General features: G+C 48.1%; 2 protein-coding genes and 1 pseudogene across 4 annotated transcripts; 1 reads left to right on the plus strand and 2 right to left on the minus strand.

Annotated features, from left to right (window-relative positions):
* Positions 1 to 454: 454 nt before the first annotated feature.
* LOC136455517 (wall-associated receptor kinase-like 2) lies at positions 455 to 3,994 on the minus strand. The gene is made up of 4 exons (XM_066455513.1): positions 3,962 to 3,994; positions 1,107 to 1,406; positions 778 to 996; positions 455 to 481 (listed from the first exon to the last, which is right to left on the minus strand). The coding sequence occupies exons 1-4, from the start codon at positions 3,992 to 3,994 to the stop codon at positions 455 to 457; spliced, it is 579 nt and encodes a 192-aa protein (XP_066311610.1).
* A 2,996-nt stretch (positions 3,995 to 6,990) lies between these two features.
* On the minus strand, positions 6,991 to 13,970 carry LOC136451023 (dynamin-related protein 3A-like). Of its 3 annotated transcripts, none has more exons than XM_066451752.1 (20): positions 13,383 to 13,961; positions 12,333 to 12,615; positions 12,213 to 12,241; positions 12,014 to 12,115; positions 11,580 to 11,648; positions 11,440 to 11,499; positions 11,245 to 11,358; positions 11,046 to 11,094; positions 10,807 to 10,916; positions 10,638 to 10,730; positions 10,446 to 10,538; positions 10,057 to 10,194; positions 9,604 to 9,705; positions 8,955 to 9,050; positions 8,801 to 8,843; positions 8,286 to 8,434; positions 8,063 to 8,209; positions 7,749 to 7,801; positions 7,530 to 7,629; positions 6,991 to 7,427 (listed from the first exon to the last, which is right to left on the minus strand). In XM_066451752.1, exons 1-20 carry the CDS (start codon positions 13,776 to 13,778, stop codon positions 7,197 to 7,199), a joined length of 2,457 nt encoding a protein of 818 aa, XP_066307849.1. In that variant the 5' UTR covers positions 13,779 to 13,961; the 3' UTR covers positions 6,991 to 7,196. The 3 variants fall into 3 exon arrangements, with proteins under 3 accessions (XP_066307849.1, XP_066307848.1, XP_066307850.1); XM_066451751.1 differs by having other exon boundaries at positions 9,595 to 9,705; positions 13,383 to 13,960; XM_066451753.1 differs by lacking the exons at positions 6,991 to 7,427; positions 7,530 to 7,629; positions 7,749 to 7,801; positions 8,063 to 8,209 and having other exon boundaries at positions 8,319 to 8,456; positions 9,595 to 9,705; positions 13,383 to 13,970.
* A 2,970-nt stretch (positions 13,971 to 16,940) lies between these two features.
* LOC136453922 (uncharacterized protein At1g28695-like) lies at positions 16,941 to 18,499 on the plus strand (annotated as a pseudogene).
* The last annotated feature ends 2,672 nt before the right edge of the window (positions 18,500 to 21,171 follow it).

The following is a 21,171-nucleotide window of genomic DNA, read 5'->3' on the forward strand; positions in this document are numbered from 1 at the left end:
CGTTCAGGCTCAATAACATACAAAAGCGAGAGGTAAAGGAAGGTGATGGGGGTGAAGAAGAGAGAGAGGGGGAAAACGTTTAGCTCTGATTTGGGATAGCCTAAGGACTTAGGGAGTGTGCTGGTGCAGTGGAGGGCACTGGAGTGATGAGGGAAGCATCATAGATTAAAGGATTTGTTGTAGTGAATGGCAAAGGTTGGCAATTTTTAGAAATTAGAATAGATCCAATGGCTATTTGTGATGATGGATAGAACTTAGAATCCGCCAGATTAAAGGCTGGAGATGTTTCTAATTATTATGAGAAATTCTAGAATTTATCTTTTTTCTTAGCGTGTCTTGTGAAAATTAACATGGAGGGAAGATCTCTAATCAGTGTATAACTATATATAAGATAGAAACCCACCGTAGAGTATTTTAGCTAGTTCACAGTTCACTACCACAATATTTTCTTAGGCTAATCTGAATAAGTACTGTCACCAAACTGACACAAGGAAAAAAAAACTTCCAGGACAGCACGCATAGTTGTTCGTACAACCAACTGCAGAGTCTAGACTATTACAATGTACACAAGTAGGAAGTAGCTTTAAATAGAATTCAAACCATTTTTTTTTTGCGTAATACAAACCATGTTTTCTGAGTCAACACCTTGCTGCATCTACATATATATACGTGCTTTTTAGCATGATGACCCTCCGCAAGCTATTACCTTCACTTGCTTGAGCTGCTTCAACACTTGTGCCATAGTCGGTCTCTCATCCACGTCTTTAGACATTGCACCGCAAGCGCGCCGATCTTGTCGAGGCATTCCTGAGCATGATGAGCCATAAGAATCTCTCGGTCGTACATTGCCCTTCCGTTCCCTTCCTCCTTGCAGCACTTGACGAAGTCTATCGGGAGGCTGTTGCTCTCATCATACTTGACCGTCTTCCTCGTGGTGAGCTCCAAGAGAACCACCCCAAAGCTGTAGACGTCGCTCTTCTCTGTGAAGCGGCCAGTCTATATGTACGTGGGATCGATCGATGTACGTAGTTCATGTCCCCTGACACACACCACTTGGCATACCCATTGACGATGGACACGAGCTTGGCCGATCCGAAGTCAGAGACCTTGGGCGTGAGGTCGTTGTCGAGGAGAATGTTTGCGGACTTGACGTCCCCGTGGACGTAGTTGTGGTGACCGTGAGAGTGCATGTAGGAGAGAGCTTCGGCAGCGCCAATGGCGATGCGCAGACGCGCCGGCAGCGGGAGCTCCTGACGACGCCTCGCGCCATGGAGCAGGTCACAGAGGCTCCCGTTGGGGACGAACTCGAAGACAAGCTTGGGGACGTTCGTCTCGAGGCAGCACCCAATGAGGCGGACCACGTTTGCGTGGTCAATCTTAAACTGGAAGGTGATCCCGTTCCGGAACTATCATGGCGAATGTCGATGTTTTGGACCACCGATGAGTAAATTTATATTTACACGTCTGGCTTGGATGGTGTGCTCGGAGAACACAAGGGTTTATACTGGTTCGAGCGGAACGTCCCTACGTCCAGTTCGCTGCTGCTCGTGTTACCGGCACTTGGTTTACAGTAGGGGTTACAAACAAGTGAGAGAGTAAGATGATCTCAAGTTTCTGGTGGAAGGAGTGAACGGGTGTTGAGAGCTCGCTTGCCGCTCAGCCGTATGCTCGTGTCGTGCTCTCGTGTCAAGCTCTCCTGTGTCAAGCTCTCGTGTCAAGCTCCCTTTGTCATCGGGTCCCCTGCTTCCCCTTTTATAGACGAAGGGAAAGCATGGGTTACAGAGGAGAAAAATAAGAAGAACGAGAGAGAAGAAGGCTTTTATGGTTGTCGGGTCCTTCTTCTCCTTCATTCGGGTTCCGCCGATCCTATAGATGTCAACATGGACGGTTTCTTGTCGCGGCCCTGTTCATCACTGGGGCCATGCGCAGGCGTCATCTGCTGGTCATGGCGTTTCACTCCGTCCCGACGGACGTCATGGTGAACTGACGCGTCTGTCAGCGTCCGTACGAGGATTAGGCAGAACAGCAATGGCACGTCCGACCTTGTTCTTGATGTGAATCCCCAGGTATGGCCCATCATGGCCACATGTTACATCGAGGCATGCCAGCCTCTTCCCTGGCGTCAGAGTTTTGACCCAGGCCCATACACTTGGACCTAGAGTGGTTGGCGACGGTATGAGTCTCCGTCAGACGAGACGGAACCTATGTCCTCGAGGTCGGGCAAGACGAAGCCAGCGACCTTGGGCGAGGCGAAAACCGCGTCCTTGAGGTTGGGTGAGACGGAGCCTACGGCCTTAGGGTCGGGCGAGACTTTTTAATACGTCTCGAGCCACCCGGGGAAGTTAGTGTGGGCGCTAACTTCATTGCTTTGGGTATCCCTAATATCGATACATGATAGTAGCCTCCGAGCCAGCGGAGGAGTAGAATACTCCTTTGGAGGCTTTTCTAGACGGGAGGACTCTGAGGGCCGTGGCCTTCTTTTTATAGCCCCCGGCGTGTCCTGGTAGGACGGTGATTTCCTTTTGTCGCGATCGATCTTCTTGGGGCATATAACCGTAGGATTCGGGAGGTCGAAAAGATTTTTCTTGATTTCGGTCACCTAGGATCCGATTGGTCTGTCGTCGTACTATAACCGCGCGTTCGGTCTCCTTGCGAGTCCAACTTTCCTCGAGCCCCCGCGTGTAGCAGGGGTCGGGTCAAGGGTCGGCTCGTCTTTGTAATCGTCATCCCTCGAGCGTTTTTTTCGATAAAATGAAGGGGCTGAGCCATGCCACGTTGTTTCTCGATGGACGAAACATGGTGCTCGGTGAGCTGTTAACAGGCTAGTCCGAGTGGGGCCCCGGCTTCTCGTTAGCGGGGGTCTGGCATGGGTCAGCTAGTGACCGACTCCAGACTCTTGGCGGCCAATCCATATAGTTCTTGGGTCCGTTCGGCCGGTCCCAAGAGCTCGTTGCCTTTCTTCGAGGAAAACCATGGACTAGGAACCGACCAAGACTTGAACATGGGACGGGATGCCCACGGTGCTTGTGCGCCCAGGTACTGGCCGCTAGTGGGCCATCCCTTTCCACCCCTCGCTCTAAGGTTGCCCCGGAGCAGCTGTGAACCTGTTGGAGGGCTAGCCTTCGAACTCCTGGTCCTAAATGGGCCGTAGGAGCGTTTTTAGCTTCGTATCCCTCCTTACTTGTGATGGTTCTCGTGCCTGTTGTTGAGGACCAATACTAGGGTACCCGAAGAGGAGGGGCTAATGGTCATAATATTAATTCATCCGAACGGTCAAGAGCGCGACTACGGCTCCAACCGACCCCCAGGTGCGCGGGCTCTACCTCGACCGACCTCTAGGGAGCCTCTAGGGAAGGACTCTGCCTCGCCCAACCCCGAGGCCACGGGATCCGCCTTGCCTGACCCTTGGGTTTACGCTTCGCCTTGCCCGACCCTTGGGTTTGCGCTCTGCCTCGCTCGGCCTCTGGGGGAGGGCTTCGCCTCGTTCGACCCCAAGGTCGCGGGCTTCGCCTTGCCTGACCCTTGGGTTGACGCTCTGCCTCGCCCGACCCTTGGGTTTGCGTTCCACCTCACCCGGCCTCTGGGGGAGGGCTCTGCCTCATCCGACCCCAAGGCCGCGGGCTCCGTCTCGCCCAACCCTTGGGTTTGCGCTTCGCCTCGTTCGACCCTTGGGTTTGCACTCTGCCTCACCCGACCTCTGGGAGAGGGCTCCGCCTCGCCCGACCCCGAGGCCGCGGACTCCGTCTCGCCCGACGAAGACCCATGCCGCCGCCATCCACTCCAGGTCCAAGTGTATGGGCCTAGGTCAAAGCTTTGACACCAGAGAGGAGACCGGCACGCCCTGATGTAACCCACGGTTACGACGAGCCATACCCGATGATTCACATTAGGAACAACGTCGGGCGTAACGGTGTTGTTCTGTCTAACCCTCGTACGAACACTGACAGGCGTGTCAGTTCACCACGATGTCCGCCAGGACGGAGTGGAGCGCCATGACCGGCAGAGAACGCCTGTGCATGGCGCCAGTGACGGACAGGGCCACGACGTGGAGCCATTCCTATTGACATCTACAGGGTCAGTGGGACCCACATGAAGGATGAGAAGGACCTGGCGAACCTAAAGGCCTTCAGATCTCTCTCATTTTTCTCTTTCCCTCTGCTATAATCTGTGCTTTCCCTTGGTCTATAAAAAGGAAAGCAGGGCATCCCATGAAGGGGGGCATCCGATCGAATTATCCTGATCCGATTCAAGCCAGATAAACACACAAGAATACAACACAAGCAAATAGCTAAGCAGCAACCGAGCTCATGGCACCCATTCACTCTTTCCACCAGAGACTTGGGACCTGTCCCTCTCTCGCCCGTTTATAACCCCTACTATAAACTTTTGGTGCTAGTAACATGAGCAGCAGCGATGAAATGGACGTAGGGACACTCTGCCTGAACCAGTATAAACCTCGTATCCTCTAAGCACACCATCCGAGCCAGACACGCAATACTAGAAATTTACTCATTGGTGGTAACTCGAAACACTGACAGTTGGCGCTCCAAGTAGGGGCCTTTTGCGCGTCTCGACATCCACGCTAGGCTTTGGATGGCTAGTCACAACGTCGGTTGGGTCCCAGGCGCGCACGTGCGCTTTGGGGACCTGGCCTTCGTCGTCACGATGAAGGGAGACTTAGCGCAGGCTCCCGCCATCGTCCAACCTCTCCGCTCTGTCGACCACGACGTGATCGCTGAGGTGCTTGAGGAGTTGTAGCTACACGCACCAGAGGTCCGTGCCCCTAGGAGCGACCAGCTCCTCGGCTTCGACTATGGAAGGTTAGAGCGCCAGCTCGGCGCCTTCCTGGGACCCTGACCGTCCCGGGAGGACCTATGCCACCTCACCTTCTCGTTCGCCAACGTCATGGCACAGCTTGCCGGAGGAGAGCCGCTCTCTCTAGAATACCTCATCCGGAATGCCGCAGAGACCGTTGGCCACCTTGTGGCGCAATGCACTCCTCCATTCCCTGCGAACGACGAGTTCGTGGGGATGACCGAATATGTCACAGAGTCTTTCCATGACTTCCTCGGAGAAGAATCAGAGTCGCCCTCTAGCTCTAACTCCAGCAGGGGGAGCCACCACCCCTCTTGTGAATGTTTCATGGTAGGTGCCCCCAAGGGACAAGTCGAAAGCATCCACGAGGAAGAGGCTACCCCAACGAACGACCTCGACGATGAGGCCGAGGGGGATGCAGGGGCCCCACCTTGCCTACAGGTGGAGCAGCTGAAGGCCCGACACCAAGAGCTCGAGGAAGCGCGACTCCAGCTCGAGTAGGAACGCGCGGAGCTCGATCGAGAGATCGAGCACCACAAAGACGGTGGGCGTGCACGCGCCATGGCCCGCGACATAAACCGGAGGATCATCGAGGACGATGAAGCACTCCCACACTTCGCTCGGGCAAGCCAGAACATCGCTGCTGCGGCGGCCTTGCTCCGGGGGCTTCCGGGGCCCACGATACCCGAGGATCGTCTGGCCCATCGTGAGATTCGCATGCTACTCGAGCGTGCGGCGGCGCAACAGGCCGAGAGCTCGTTGTCTTGATGATGCGAGCTCGACGCCAGCCAGCGCACGCCCTTAGAGCGACCCGACAAGGATGCGTCAGTCCACCAGGCGTCGCAAGGCGGCAGGCCACGCACCGCAGTCCCGGTGCATGAGCGTCTCAGCCACCACTGTGACGCGTGCAACACCCTCGGCGCCCGCAAATGTGCCCGCGGCGATGCGAGGGAGGGGGCTTGCCACGGCTACCACCCTCGACGTGGTGGACGCTATGACAGCGGCGAGGACCGAAGCCCGAGCCTCGGCTTGCCAGGACCTAAGGCCTTCGGCCGATACATCCTCAACACCATCTTCCCACCACGGTACCGACCACCGACTAATATCCCGAAATACTCTGGGGAAACGAATCCCGGACTATGGCTGGAGGATTATCGGCTTGCTTGCCAAGCCGGTGGAGCGGATAATGACGATTTCATTATCCGCAACCTTCGTGCTGGTGCACATGGGTTAATTGTCCCTATACATGTCCGATGTTGGTGGTGTGGACACGTAATAGTCTGGAACCAGCTTGTGCATGCGCTGCTGGCCTGTGTGTGTGAACTTTCAGTGGCACTAGAGGAACAAGGAAATTTAACATGACATTCAAACATAAGGGCATTCTAGATTTTTTTAGCGTGGTTTGACACCGCTAGGGACAAAAGTGAACGGAATGGCGTAGAGGTCAGAAAAGTTCCGACCGATGGTACCTGTGACCGCTCAAACTTTTTAATGGCTTATGTGTAATTATAATCTTTTATAATGGCACCAAGGTAAAACCCTCAAAGCCCTAACCCGATTTTTGTTCCCTAGGGTGTTCATGTGCACAAGCTAGTTATTATTATGTCTTGTTATATTATTGAATTACTAGATCACACCATAGAATTGGCTTACATTGTTTTCTGAAACCACTACACAATTACAAGTAGCTTAATCATAGTTGCCGCTCAAACAAATGCTGGAAACAAATTTTGCAAGCATTTAGAGATCATCTTTGCATTGATATAAACTAGACATTAGTACCTCGATTCAGATTGAAGTATACTCATTACTCCACTGTCATCTAGGATGCTCTTGCACTAGTCATGCGATCAAAACAGGATAGCTATTGCAGTACTGCAATAAAAATGCAAAGAGAAAAATGGAAAACAAAATAATCACAGGTTCATAATGCTGATTTACATTGCACAATTATTAAGAAAAGCCTATCAAATCATAACAATCAAGAAAACGAAACCAATTTCATGCCACAGATTTTTGCCACCACCATACCAGCCATGTCTATTTTGCATGGCAAATCCGTGGTAACAAAGTCACTCGGACGCTGGGCACTATTACACCTAGCAGATTTTTTTCATTGCTTTCCCGGGGTCCGAACAAAACTATACCCATCACTTGATACCATTTCAAGACGAATGACTGGGCAAAGATATATACTGTACAAAAGGCGAAATGACAAAACTCGCACCATGTCAGGCTTCATCGGCGCAGCGCTACAAAGAATTTAACTAGAAATAGCATATATCTATGGGTGCCAACAAACTTGAAGCAGAATAAGGTGTGCTTGCTGCACATTTGGTTGGTTCCATAACCAATCTGGGTGGCCGTCGTGTAGGGTGGCATCAAAAACCATTGCCACTCATAGTGGGGTTGAAAGGGGGCTGCTCGCCAGAATGGTTTGACCTCCTTGACCTTGACTGCTTCGGGGTTGAATATGGTGAGCTTCCGTCATTGAATCCGTGGAGGGATGAAGAAAGCCCATGGGCCCTTGGTAGACCAATCGCATCAGAATCGAGGGAGGAGTATCCACCCCTCTCTACTGCCTCTGCGTCAAGTGGTATCTCGTCCAAAGTCTGCATGGTGCAGAAGAAACGTGAGGTGAAAAGCTAATGTTGGTGAGATCAAGAGGTGCCAAGACTTAAGAATGGAGGAATTAAAGTACTGCGAAAACATACTTTATAAGCTTGTTGAAGGACTTTAAGATTTTCACGTATCTGCTTCCTCTTTATGGTTATCTCATCAGGTTCTTTGAGCAAGTCTTCCAAAAGATCATCTCTGGATTGGGCAATATATTTAAGAGTTTGGAGCAAAGTTATAAAACAATAGTGCATAAATTATCTTTTGCTTACATGGAATAGGGTGTGTTCTAAACAAGAGTAAATAAGTATTCTCACCTATAAAGTTTTGTTATAAGGTAATTATGCAGCGCCCTTTTTGTGTGATTAACCTGCAACAGAATCAATGTCACAGATAAGTGGAATGAAAAAACGTAGATTTACAAGACAGTCTGCTCAGCTAACCCGCTGCAGACATATAAAGCTGAGTCAATAAAAGAGACGAGTGGTTGAGGCCAAAAGAATGCTAAATCCAATGTTCATTAGTAGTTTAGCACTGACATCTAAGCCTACCATGCCATTAAAAATAGCACAACGATTGCATACAGAAATCGAACCCGCACAGAAAGGACAATTGGATAAGAATCACATACCAGGAAATGCATAATTGCTTTTGGTATGAAGTCCTCCACATTTTTCCTGACAATATTGTAATATGACTTCAATAGTAACTTTGTGATCGCTATTTCAAGTGCCTCCTGCTCAGACTGGTGTTCTGAAGGCTTCAGGACAACTGGTGGCTGTTCAACATGGGTCTCCGTCAAACACTCACTGCATCTAAATCACATTAATGAGAAAATCGATAAGATACCTCACCTCTCTTAACTGTATCGTGGAGAGTGAATGTTCCAGATTTGGTGCAGGCACAGCATAAGATTTGTTTGCTGTGCTATCTCTTGCAGGAGCATGTGTTTTGTCCTCATTGGAAGTAAATATTTGATTCCAGAAAGATGTGCTTCCACTACCTAAAAATATCAGTTTATTGGACTGAGATGCATGGTTTCAGAAACACTAGGCCAAAAAAGACACAGGACAATTGGACTGAGATACATTGTTTGATAAATACTAAGCCGATAAAAGACACACCCTCCATTTTTAAGTTTGGGCAAGCTAATGAGTTTTGAACTTATTACCTTGTCCTAAACGTTGTATATTTAAAAACAGTAGTATCAGGTAATTGGACTTACACATGGTTTCAAAAACATCAGATGGGTAAAAATGCACAGGGATCATAAAAAAAAAAACTCAACGATGGAAAAAATCTTATAAATGAAATTCTCTAATGTTTAAGTATATACTGTTGCACTTGCATTTGCAGTAAAATTCCTTACCAGAAGATCCTGGTCTCTCTGCCTCAGCAGCAGGCCGTACCCCCTGGTAAACAATGTATGACAAAAAAGCAGAGGAAGGGTAAAGTCATGATAGAGTGCCCAAAAATTCCACCAAATGGGCATCCAATCACTAAAAGATGGTGATGAGAAAAACCTGGATGTGGTCAGTAACTACTCCATTTACACCACTTCTACCCAATATCGCGCGTGATTTTTGAGTTTTCTCAGAAGCCTGTGCATCCACTCCATCCTGCGATTCAATATAATATACTTCATACTTGTGTAAGATGTGGACTGAATTAACTTGTAAACTATGTGAGAAGAACTATTCTGCCCGCAAAATAAAATGCCAAACTTGTGAAATAAGTAATAGCAGACTAAGAGGATAAAAATGTTCATACAAGTAATACAACTTGCTGGAAGCATTCCAAAGATAAACAGAGGCCTACCCATTAAACAAGAAACTGCAAGTAGTCATAGTTCCAATTCCTCCTACTGTTCTAGCATCACAAGTTCTAGCATGGCCCTACTAATAGAGTTTGCTTAGCCATTGCCCAAACAAATCCCAAAGGTTAAAATCATAGACATCATTATATATATGTCCATTATGATTTCAAGCACAAGAGACTATCCTTGTCCTCATTTGCATGAACCATTCCAAAAATGTTTAAAAGAAAAGTCATAGACGCCAAAATGTGAGGTAAATAAATTCCAGCCAGGACGCATTCTACCATCAGGTCACATTCATTGCCATAAGAAATATTTGTTACAACAGTAGACATAACCATGCATACCTTTCTTACCACTGCTGCCGACATTTTGGCAGACCTAACTTGCTGCTGTGCTTGCTCAACAGCCTTGCTGCCACCAACAAAATTTGGGTGTGATGTATTTATGTAATCTTCCTGCACAATTAACATTGTTGCTAGTGAATGAATAAGGAAAACAAGAAAGGTCAATGCACGCAAACAATCATACAGATGACTCAATAAACTTATAGTCGATTTGAAAAGGAGGTTACAAAACTAAACTAAATCCCAAAAGTTCCCACACCCATCCCTCTCATTCAAACAGGACATTAGAATAGTTGAAATCACACAGATTTGCCCCTATTCTTAAATTAGTCACAAAATTTGATGTGTTCACGATTAGCTCGGTAGTGGAACTTCGGATCAGGGATCGGTAAGCAAGTTCAGATGTCAAACAGCTACCAGGAAAATAATAAGTTAAGAACCACAAAGAAAGAGTGGGTGTACCTCCATCTCAATAATGTGTGCTATCATACTTTCTGCTGGCTTAAGTCCATCCCGCAAAAACTTCCCAATGACTTCATCCATGCTTCTGCGGAGTATAGGAAACTGCTGCAACTCCGTTGCAAGGCAGCGATGGCTCATCTGCACAGCAAAAGAGTGAAGTCATGAGAAATAGCAATAGAAATAGTATGGCAATAAGTTAGATAATGTTGTAGATAAAGTGATCAAACAAGCACAGATTTCAGTTCCCAACAATTTACAGCTGGCATGGCCCATTATTGGGAATTTTCACACCATCTAGATACATTAAGTTAAGAAATGATAGTGTGCAGGTTCTGTACTCCAAGACAGACTGCTCGAGAAAGGCAAAAAATAATGGAGAGAGTATATACCATTACAAGTTCATCATATATGAACTGTGCACACTGAAGACTTGGATCAAGCAATCTGCTGATCTGCCTACGTACAAGGACTTCAAATGGAACCTTTAAGCGATTGTTAGCAAAGAACTGTCAGCTAAATGTTCCAACGATAATTGCTATGTGCCTCAATAATGCACGCAATAAGAGGCAGGCGCATCTTACTTCTGGTACAAACAGAGCACTTCTAGGACCAGTTGCATTTTGAATAGCCATGCGGATATCTTCATCTGTAACATCCTCGCAAGGATCAACCTCCTGTAAAGACATATATTTTATAGACTCATGATAACACTTATCAACATATAATGAAAACCACTGTGCAGTTACGCACCTCTAAACTTTTGACAAAGATAGACTGGAAAATGTAATGGATCCTCGCTCCACCAGAAAGTTCAATTGTCGATATATCTTCATTTTTTCCTTCCACCATTGAGGAGAAAGCTACAGTATACATAGGTTATTTAATTTAAAAATACAAAGGCACAACACAGGAAAGTAATAGGCAATTCTAGCTATTATAGGGGCATACATATAGTTTCCTTAGCCAAAGTGCCATGGTTCAGTATTTACCTTCACAGTATTTAGCTAGTATGTTCAAAAGCTTAGCACCTTGACCAGCCTGCAACCATGAAACATAGACCATCAGAAGGAAACAAAAAGAATTAGAATAATGATGAACCAGACTGGCTTTAACATGCATCAAACAGAAAGAGTCAGGTTATAAAGTTTATCGCTTTATTATCCAAAAGAAAACTAATGCAAGACAGACCTTTGAATCAACAGGATCACCATACACAGCAAGCTCCTTAGCAACAGCAGTCAATTGACTGCTTATGCGTGACTTAAGCCCTGGCAGAACTGTTTTAATATGTTGGACCAGAATCTGAAACCATATAAACGGATTAGTTTCAAATTATAACATCTATAACCTGAATTACAATGGACATCTCAGTCACAACCATACCTGGTTTAGCTTCTTTGCTAACTGTGGTATCCCACAGTACTGAGCAAGACCATGATATGCCTAAGCGGAGAAAAGAAATTCCATTATTGTGGAAAAGGAATACGGAAAAAAAAAAGAAACAAAAGTTTAGATCTACATACCGGCTGAGTACGGAAGAATTTTTCTTCACGAGCCAGAGCATCCTTGATACTGAGGTCGGAGTTGATATCCTGCATTATTAAAAAGGTATAGATTAGGTTAAATAAAAACCTTCTGCAAACCAAAGAAATGCACGTATTTTATTATTAAAGCAGGATTTGGATAATGATTGTTCATCTGATTTCACCAAATATACGGAGTTCTCTGATAGTTTAATAAAGCTATCACTAGTTTGCTCTACATCAGCAGACAAGAGGCAGCAATGCTACAAACTGTCACCTGAATGTTACAACTATACAAGTTATGAACCACTTGAACAATAAATTTATATGTTATACCACAAATGAATTATCTCAACAAGATGGAAACACTATAATTGTTAATGACAAACTTGTGCGAACCAATAACCTTAACCAAGATGTAGAGAAAAAAGTACCTGCTGGCTGCGGTTAACGACACCAACATAGCCAAGTTTTAAGGGGATCACATTTCCCAGCAGAAAGTTCCGGGCATCAGTGCCCCTGTCCATTATGTCCAACTGGAAGAAACAGAACATCAGACAAGACTGCAATGAGTGGCACAGGAGAGATAGGATGGCCAGAATGTAGCTTTGAAATTAAGGCATAGGAACAAACCTTTGTGATAACACCAATCGTTCGAGAACCTACAAGAATAATAAATCATCGTGATAAGATAACAATTCTGAACTGAAATGTTCTTGTGGACAGGACGTAGATTATGCAGGGCACACATACCATCAGGATCAGCAACCCGAGCCACCTGAAGAGCATCAGAGTTTGCTAAATCTGCATTTGCTGGCGAAACAGCTAAGATGATACATGTCTTGTGCCTGATGTATGACATTATCATAGTCCTTATTCTGGCTTCAATATCAGTTGGCTGGTCACCAACTGGCACCTTAGTGATTCCAGGCAAATCGACCAAAGTAATGTTAAGAACATTTGGAGAAAAAATCTTCAATCGTATCTGCCTATCCGATACACCTTTGTTACCACCTGCCTCTCGGTCTGTTTCTGCCTGCATAGATGCAGAGAATCGTTTAACAATGGTCTGTGGAGCACTAATCGCAACTCAAGCCCACACTAACTAAACAAAACATCATAATTGAAGTGAAACAAAATACCAAACACTGACACATAATATTGTTGTTCTCTCAAATACTGGGACACTGGGTAACTTATGTACACCTAACTTTTCCACTTCAAAATTCCGGTTCATAAATATCATCTTCCACAAATCGTCCTGACAACCACTAATAGCAACCAAATTGTTTTTTTTTAATGTATTGGGATAGCATCGAAACCACTGTATTCACAGGAAACTTCGTGATAGCCCATATAGAATTTCAACATCCAAGCAACCTGTTAACTCATCTAGCCAACAATAAACCTGCAAGAGCGAACCTGAAGACAACCAAGTAGTAGCCAAGCAGCACAAAATAACGTCAACACTAGCACTGAACACCAGAAACGACACCACCTGACCCAGCATTCACCATCGTTGCAATCTCAGAGCCCAACCTCACAATCCAAAAGCATATCATGAACTGAGATAGTTACAAACTGTGTTGAGTGTTAACCACCACGAAGAATGGCTCCTCAAAACCAACAGGAGTATTCCTAAACAGTCATCTCTAACACTAGCGAGCAGCCACAGCACCATATTACTACCAACACTAAAGTCCTAGCCAATAATAACTATCCATTGAATGTATTTGAACAGCCAAACCAACTGTTATTCCGGCCCAATCATCGCACGAGGGAATGAGGCAAAGGGATGGGGACCTGGATCTCGCGTCGAATTTCGCGGAAGTCGTAGAAGCGACGCCCCGAGAGGTGGAGGAACTCGCCCCACTCATCGGCCTCGGCGTCGGCGGGCCGGCGTGGCTGGTGCACGAGCTGGAGCACGAGGGGGCGGCGCGTGCAGATGTCGGAGCCCCGCGGGAGGAAGTCGCGGCCAACGAGCGCCTCGAGGACGCTGGACTTGCCGCTGCTCTGGCTCCCGACCACGGCCACCTGCGGCAGGTCGATCGTGGAGCTGCTCCCCAGCTGCGCGAAGATGTCCTGCAGCTTGTTGACGATCGGGATCACCGAGGACCCGACCGCCGCCGCGGCCGCGGCCGCCGCGGTCGCCGCCGCCGACGGGGCGGACGGCGCGGAGGAGAAGTGGTCTTCGGCCATGGTCCGGGGGGCGGGGGCGCGCGGGCTCCGCCGCTAGGCTGGCCTAGGGTTTTGCACGAGGAGGAGGAGGGGAACGAGAAGCGGGAAGGGGATCCCTAGATCGAGAGCTCTTCCTCTTTTTTTTCCTCTAATTTTTTTCCCCGATTTTGAGGTGGGGATTTCAAATCAAGAGGCCTCGAGGGGGGTTTCCGAACGCCCGGGAAGGAGATGCGCGGGCAAATTACCTTTATAGCCCCCACCTTCTTGGCTTAGGGAACAAGAAGAACGAGCTCCGCTTTGTAGGCATGGAGAGTGGATTCCGGTACAAAGACGCCCTGTCGTGTTTTAGGAGTACTGTTTAACTTGAGCAGGGGTGGCCGTGTTTCTTGGTGAAGAAGAATTATGCAATCTACCGTGCTTTACCAGGAGGAGTACAGAATCAAGATTCTTGAAGGGTAAAACGGGTAAGATAGCACTGGCGCACTGCAGCAGGGCGACATCGTGGACCTCCAGCTGAGAGAAAGGCGACGAGATGGGCCGGGCGGCGCTTGACTTGGGAGCAGGACCGCGACTCCCGCGGCGCGCACGACTACACGACGGCACGAGGCGGCACCGGCACCCGCTGCGCGTGGCCCTCCACGGCAGCGCAGCTCAACCGAAAGGGCCTTGCTGATGTGGACGGCCTGTGGGGCCCTTCTGCATTGAGACAGAGTCATCATTGGGGGAGAACTAGTGGTCAGTGGCACGGGGCGCCCGGATGATCTTGCACCACTTATTTCGATTTTGTCGCTTTTACCAGCTGTCCTAACGATATCAATTCTTGTCACAAAAAAAAAAAAACGATATCAATCCTTCTCCTTCCTTCTCGAGTGAATGTCCTTCATGGCTCACAATCTGACAATCATCCAATGAAGATCCTATAGAAGTGTTTTCAAATACAGGCCCCGTTCACTTTGCTGAAAAAACAAGCCGAAACACTGTTCCGGTGAATTTGTTGCGAGAGAAAAATACTATTTTAAGCTGAAAAGTATAGATTATAAGATAAAGCGAACAGGGTCACAGTGCTCAATCCAATTCCGAAACGAATCATAATATGAAGGGTTTTCATGGTCCACCCCTCTGCTATATCCGTACAGTTAAGTGTTGATGCATGATATAGAGACTCTATATCCCAAAACGAATTGAAACCATGAGATAATCATTGATAAATCTTTAAATCTTTCGTACCATACGAATTAGAGCACCATGTGTCTAGACGAAATACAGGACTACGGACTTTAAATCCCAGACGAATTAAAATGTATGACATGGTCGCATAAATAAATCTCCAAGCCATGGATAGTCTACATAACCACACAACAAAATGAATGAGTATATTCTTTTTTTTGTTATTAACAATAAATAAAAATAAAAAAGTAACTAGTGCCGCATGTGAAAGTTAAGGATTCACTGCTCTTCAGTTCTGCACGTAAGCAAGCAAAGTAAGCTTCTTGGTCAGTTATATAAAACCTATTAGGAATTGGAAAAGTCAAGCTTCACAAATTCGATCGAGGGTCTGTTTTTCTCTTGCTGCTCGTTGTGTCTTTGGAACCGCCTGTTGTAATCCTAGAATTACTTGCGAGTCCTTTGTATCTTTTTAAACTCTACTTGCTCTTAATGAAAAACGTGCCTCAGACCCTCAATGTACGGTCGCAAAAAAAAACAAAGTTTTTAGGACAGATGAAGTACATTATATTCTACAAATGATAAATAAACAGAACATAAGAGTGATAAGAAGAATATGGACCAACCAATTTCTCAAACTAAACACCCGGTTTGAAGCACATGTTTGCAGTAGTGGGCCGCGTGGTCCAGTTTAGGGGTGACAACAAAAGTAATCGCCCTCGGCCCTCGCACTTGTCATTCACCCGGCCGAAATCCTGGCCTTAGCACCCCTTCGTGGGCCGGGCCTTAGTTGGCTAGTAGATTTCAGTCAGGTTCAGGAAGGAGCCCGGTTCATCGGCAAAATCCCCCTCCCGACGGTCTTCGTTTTTTCACGAAATCAGAAGTTCAGAACCACTGAACCGAGGCGATGCCAGGTAAAATCGAGGCAAACCAAACCATACTGCCTTTTCACCCGTCGGGATCCGGGAGCAGTCAATCAAGACTTTGTCCCGCTACTTTCCATGTTCAGTGATCCGCGAGGCGGAAAAAAGAGATCGCCATCGCCCTCGAAGGTTAGTATAGTTCACCAACATTTCGGTCAACACACGGCGCCATCTCAGTTTGACAGAATCAAGCAATAATTTATACTCCTATTGACACAACGACACAGGGAAGAAGGAAGTAGCTCGATCGCCCCCGGTATATGCAGACTCCTATTTTGAGATATAGATAACAGGGCTTCGCTCAGCATGGGATGTGCCACGTGAAATCTGTACGACCAAGGAGTTGTTAGCGAACGCCACTGAAAATACTAGTAATGAATCACCAGCGGATCGATATCGACATCATACACACGCATGGTGCCGTGAAGCGTTGAACAAGATTGCATTAGAGGAGGCAATAGTTTAGTCATGGCCACAGAGCGTTTATTAGTACAGGCAACTGAGGTGTCAAACGGCCACAAGGAGATCTAATCTGCACTATTATTACTCTACCATTCCAGAAAATGTGCAGTAGTACACACTACAGCTGCAGCATGCTGAGCACAGGACGTCATACAATCACCCAGTACGAAGTTTCTGATGCACATGGACCAACAGTTCCCAGGCTCAGATTAGATTACTGAATATTAGATTACTGAAGAGCACAGAACGTTTCCATGATTGTCGAGACACGTTTGACTCTCCACATGAGCGTTGGAAATGCACATGTATAGACAGTGAAACATAACAACACATCGATCGATGTCCTGATTCCTAGTACATTTCACCGCGTGTAGTGTAGGTGTAGCACACCAGAACCGGTCTCGTCGTCGTCGGCTAATGTCACCTCCTTTGACAGGATCAACACCCTAGTAGTAAACACCAAACTGTCAAGTTTCTCTTACACTGGATTTTTAAAAGGGGAACGAAAACGAGCTAAAGAGTTAAGTCTAGACCAGGCAGGCAGAGTTCCCCTCTACGACACTCCTCCTCGATCGCCTCGTCTCTGTTCTTGGCTTCTGGCCCTGCAGGCTGCAGCTTCAGGCGACCTGGCGTTGTTGGCAGCAGCGGTGTTCCGAGATGGGCAGCCAGCAGAACACGCTTCACCAGCTCGTGTCCTTCATCCTCGGGGCGTCCGCCGCCGCCGTCCTGCTCTTCTTCCTGACGACCGCGACGAGCGGAGGCCGGTTCACGGGAATATCGACCTGGGCCAATGGAACCACGGGCTTCGACGATGCTCCCGTCCAGGAGGCTCCTGCTACCTTGGCAAGAGTACCTGCTGCTCCTGCTTCACGCCGACTCAAAGGTTAATTTTTAAACATCATATCCCAGCCGGTTCCAAAATTCCGATCGCCAAGCTGCAGTCTTTGCTCGATTTCAGTTTCCTGACACCGTCTGTTGTTCTTCCTGTCCGGCTCGATCATGGGTGCAGCAGGGCACGGCGGCGGCGGCGGAGCAGGAGGACGAGCTAGAACGGCTGCTGCGCGCGGTGGCGGACGAGGACCGGACCGGTGATCATGACGTCGGTGAACGAGGCGTGGGCGGCGCAGGACTCGCTGCTGGACCTGTTCCTGGAGAGCTTCCGCAGCGGCGAGCGGATCGCGCACTTCGTGGACCACCTCCTGGTGGTGGCCCTCGACGGCGGCGCGCTGGAGCACTGCCGCGCCGTGCACCCGCACTGCTACCTCCTCCCCGCGGCCGCCGCGCGCAACCTCTCCGGCGAGAAGGTGTTCATGAGCAAGGACTACATCGACCTGGTCTGGAGCAAGGTCCGGCTGCAGCAGAGGATCCTCGAGCTCGGCTACAACTTCCTCTTCACGGTACGTACGCACGCGCGAAGCAGTTTGACTTGGAATAGTTCCATCCAGGAACAACAGACCAGAGAAAGCGAAACTGAACTGTTAGTAGGCATGTTTTACAAAACCACCCTTCTGATATTACCATTTGTCACGATGCATGCAGGACGTGGACATTCTGTGGTTCCGGAACCCGTTCGAGCGGATGTCGGTGGCGGCGCACATGGTGACCTCGTCGGACTTCTACTTCGGCGACCCGTACAGCCCGATGAACCTGCCCAACACGGGGTTCCTGTACGCCAAGTCGAGCCGGCGCACGGTGGGCGCGTTCGAGGCGTGGCACGGCGCGCGGGAGGCGTTCCCGGGGAAGCACGAGCAGCAGGTGCTGAACGAGATCAAGGTGGAGCTGGTGGCCACGCGCGGCCTGCGCATCCAGTTCCTGGACACGGAACACAACGCCGGCTTCTGCAACAACACCCGCGACTTCAACACGCTCTACACCATGCACGCCAACTGCTGCGTCGGCCTGGGAGCCAAGCTGCACGACCTCGGCAACCTGCTGCAGGAGTGGCGGGCGTACCGGCAGATGGACGAGGAGGACCGCGCACGGGGGCCCGTGCGCTGGAAGGTGCCCGGCATATGCATCCACTGATTGTGATTGCTGTGATCGAGGCCACCCCGCGGTGTGTGTGCGCATAAGTTTATTGTATTTTCTACTTGTACAAATCCTAGGAGTGTAACAACTACACTGTTCACTTGTTCTTTGCCGGATATACGTGTTCAGTAAAAGAGATTATGATCTCTAGGGTGTTTTACTGCTACATCAGCGACTCTATTTTTTTTTTCTCGTTTGTAGCCATCCTTAGATGGGGTGGCTAACTAACCACACCTAGAAACAAGTTGCTCAAAACTTTCAAGCAAATATCGTATATACAGCCCACTTATCCCTTCAATCCCCACTATCATCCAAATGCATAATATCTCTTTTACCCCGCATGGTCGCACCTTTCTCCCACACTTATCTCCTCCATCCTGGCTTCACCTAGCCAGTGCTACTTACGTGCGTGAGCCCGGTGTGGGCTTCATGGCACCGCCCCCTCTCCACTGCTCAAGCATTGGCGAAGCTAGGATCTAGATTTAGGGGGGTTAATGTCAATAGGGTGGGTCATTTATCCTTTAATTATATTGTAATTTAGCTAGTTCATTAAGAAAAGTACCAAAGTCATGGGGATCGCCCTCCAACCCCCTGTCTTCGCCACTGCTCAGACGAGACCTGCCCCGGCGGGGTGCGCATGGCATTGGGCAGGCACGAGAGCAGCGCGGCGTGACAATGCGTGCAGCAACCAGCGCATGTGCCCACCTCATGGCTCGCGAGCGCAGCTAGGGCGTTTTTTTCGTTTTCTAATCAATTTGTAGGGACACTGACCGCGCTATTGGGTAGCTGCCCCTATAATCCTCATTTCTACAAAAGCATGATTAGAGATGGACGTTGTGTCCACTGCCGAAAAGCAGATTTGGTGTCATAGGAAATTGTTTTGTGTGGTAGTGTTGTTTCATTAAGAGACTAATAACTGTATATGTAGTGGGACTTCTACGTATTGTATCTCAACTCTGAGTGTCTATCAACTCTAAATGACACTTGGAACTAGTTTGCTCTTAATTTTCATGCATATAATTCACACCAATACAACAAAAAACAATATAGGTTATAATTCACACCAACACAAGAAAAATCAATATAGGTTTCAAGAGTGTTGACAAAGCTTGTCATCGTGAACCAACTTAAGAATATTATTACAAAATATATATTAGTTACAAATGATCATGTTGACATTAATCTCCAAAACCAAAAGAGGGGCCTATATGCTTTCAAGAGTTCCATGTTCGGAGGAGACCATTGGGGTTAGATTCTTGGTTACCAGTAGGAGAAAAAGAGGCCACCAGGGATGGAAGGATGATGACCACCTAAGGTAATGGCACACAACTCTAGTGACCTATAGTGGGCAGGAGGCGAGACGATGAGGGTGTTATCTGATAGGTGGTGGGAGGGTGCCGGCAACGGGGAGGCATGGAGCAAAGAAAATAGAAGAAAACATTTTTGCAAATTAGAACAAAGGGGCAAATTAACATTATGGAGAGGAAACAACTCTCGGATAGTGGTTTCTTTCATTTTAGGATCATGCATCAACTAGCAACGTGACAATGCCCATGCATTGCACACGTAGTGTAATTCGGTTATGAGCATCTCCTCCATCAGATTGAGTAAACCAATCCTCTTTCTCTATAACGAATAATAAAGGGGACCGAAACAAAAAAAATGCTCCAACAAATTTTCTTTCCAAACCCCTTGAAAGGATCAAGATGTCCAAGAGGGGGTGAATTAGGCTAATTCTAAATTTTCTTGCAATAAATAAATCCTACGGTTAGCCCAATTAACCCCTTGTGCCTAGAAAAGTGTTTCTATTAATCTAACGCACAAAGGACTTGCAACCTATGTTCCAAACTTACTCTAGCATGACAATTCTATGAATGTAAAAACAAGTATTGAATTGCTCAAAGTAAATGCTCAAAGTAAATAGAGAGAGAGGAACGCAGGCGATGTTTTGCCGAGGTATCGGAGAGTCGCCACTCCCCACTAGTCCTCGTTGGAGCACCTCGCGCAAGGGTGTAGCTCCCCCTTGATCCGCGCAAGGATCAAGTGCTCTCTACGGGTTGATTCTTCGACACTCCGTCGCTGGTGAATCACCCAAAACCGCTCACAACTTGAGTTGGGTCACCCACAAGCTCCGCCGGGTGATCACCAAGCTCCCAATCACCACCAAGCCGTCTAGGTGATGGCGATCACCAAGAGTAACAAGCACGAACTCTCACTTGACCACGCGAAGCCTAATGAGAACGGTGGATGCACACTTTGCTACTCTTGATTCACTAATGAGGCTACTCTCTTGGATTCTCAAATCTCAATCACCTCACTAGGACCTTGCTCTTCTTGGCACTCACAAACGTGTTTCTCAGCTGTTGGAATGAGCAAAAGTGACTCCACACACGAAGTGGAGCTTCTATTTATAAGGCAGCCTGAAAAACAACCGTTATGTGCTTCTGCGGGGTGACCGGACGCTCCGGTCATGTTGACTGGACGCTCCGGTCAGTTCAACCCGCACACCAGTGATTAAGTGTTGACCGGACGCTGGCAGGGTCTGATCACCATCTGACCGATACGCTGTCCAGGTCAGCATTAAACCCTCACTGGACCCTTTACTGTACTCGATCCGGACGCTGAACCCCTAGGGTCCGGATCAGTACTGGACGGTCACGTGTCCGGTCGTAGATTCTCTCTTCTCGGAACCTTACCTGGAGTCGACCGGATGCTGGATCTTAGCGTCCATGGTCACTCGACCACTCAGAGTCCGGGTCGCAACCGAACGGCAATCATGCCTTGATTAAATGAACTGACCAGGACCCTTGGGCCAGCGTAACAGGTCGCATCAGAGC

This window comes from Miscanthus floridulus, chromosome 5, assembly GCF_019320115.1.
Source record: "Miscanthus floridulus cultivar M001 chromosome 5, ASM1932011v1, whole genome shotgun sequence".
Lineage (NCBI taxonomy): Eukaryota > Viridiplantae > Streptophyta > Magnoliopsida > Poales > Poaceae > Miscanthus > Miscanthus floridulus.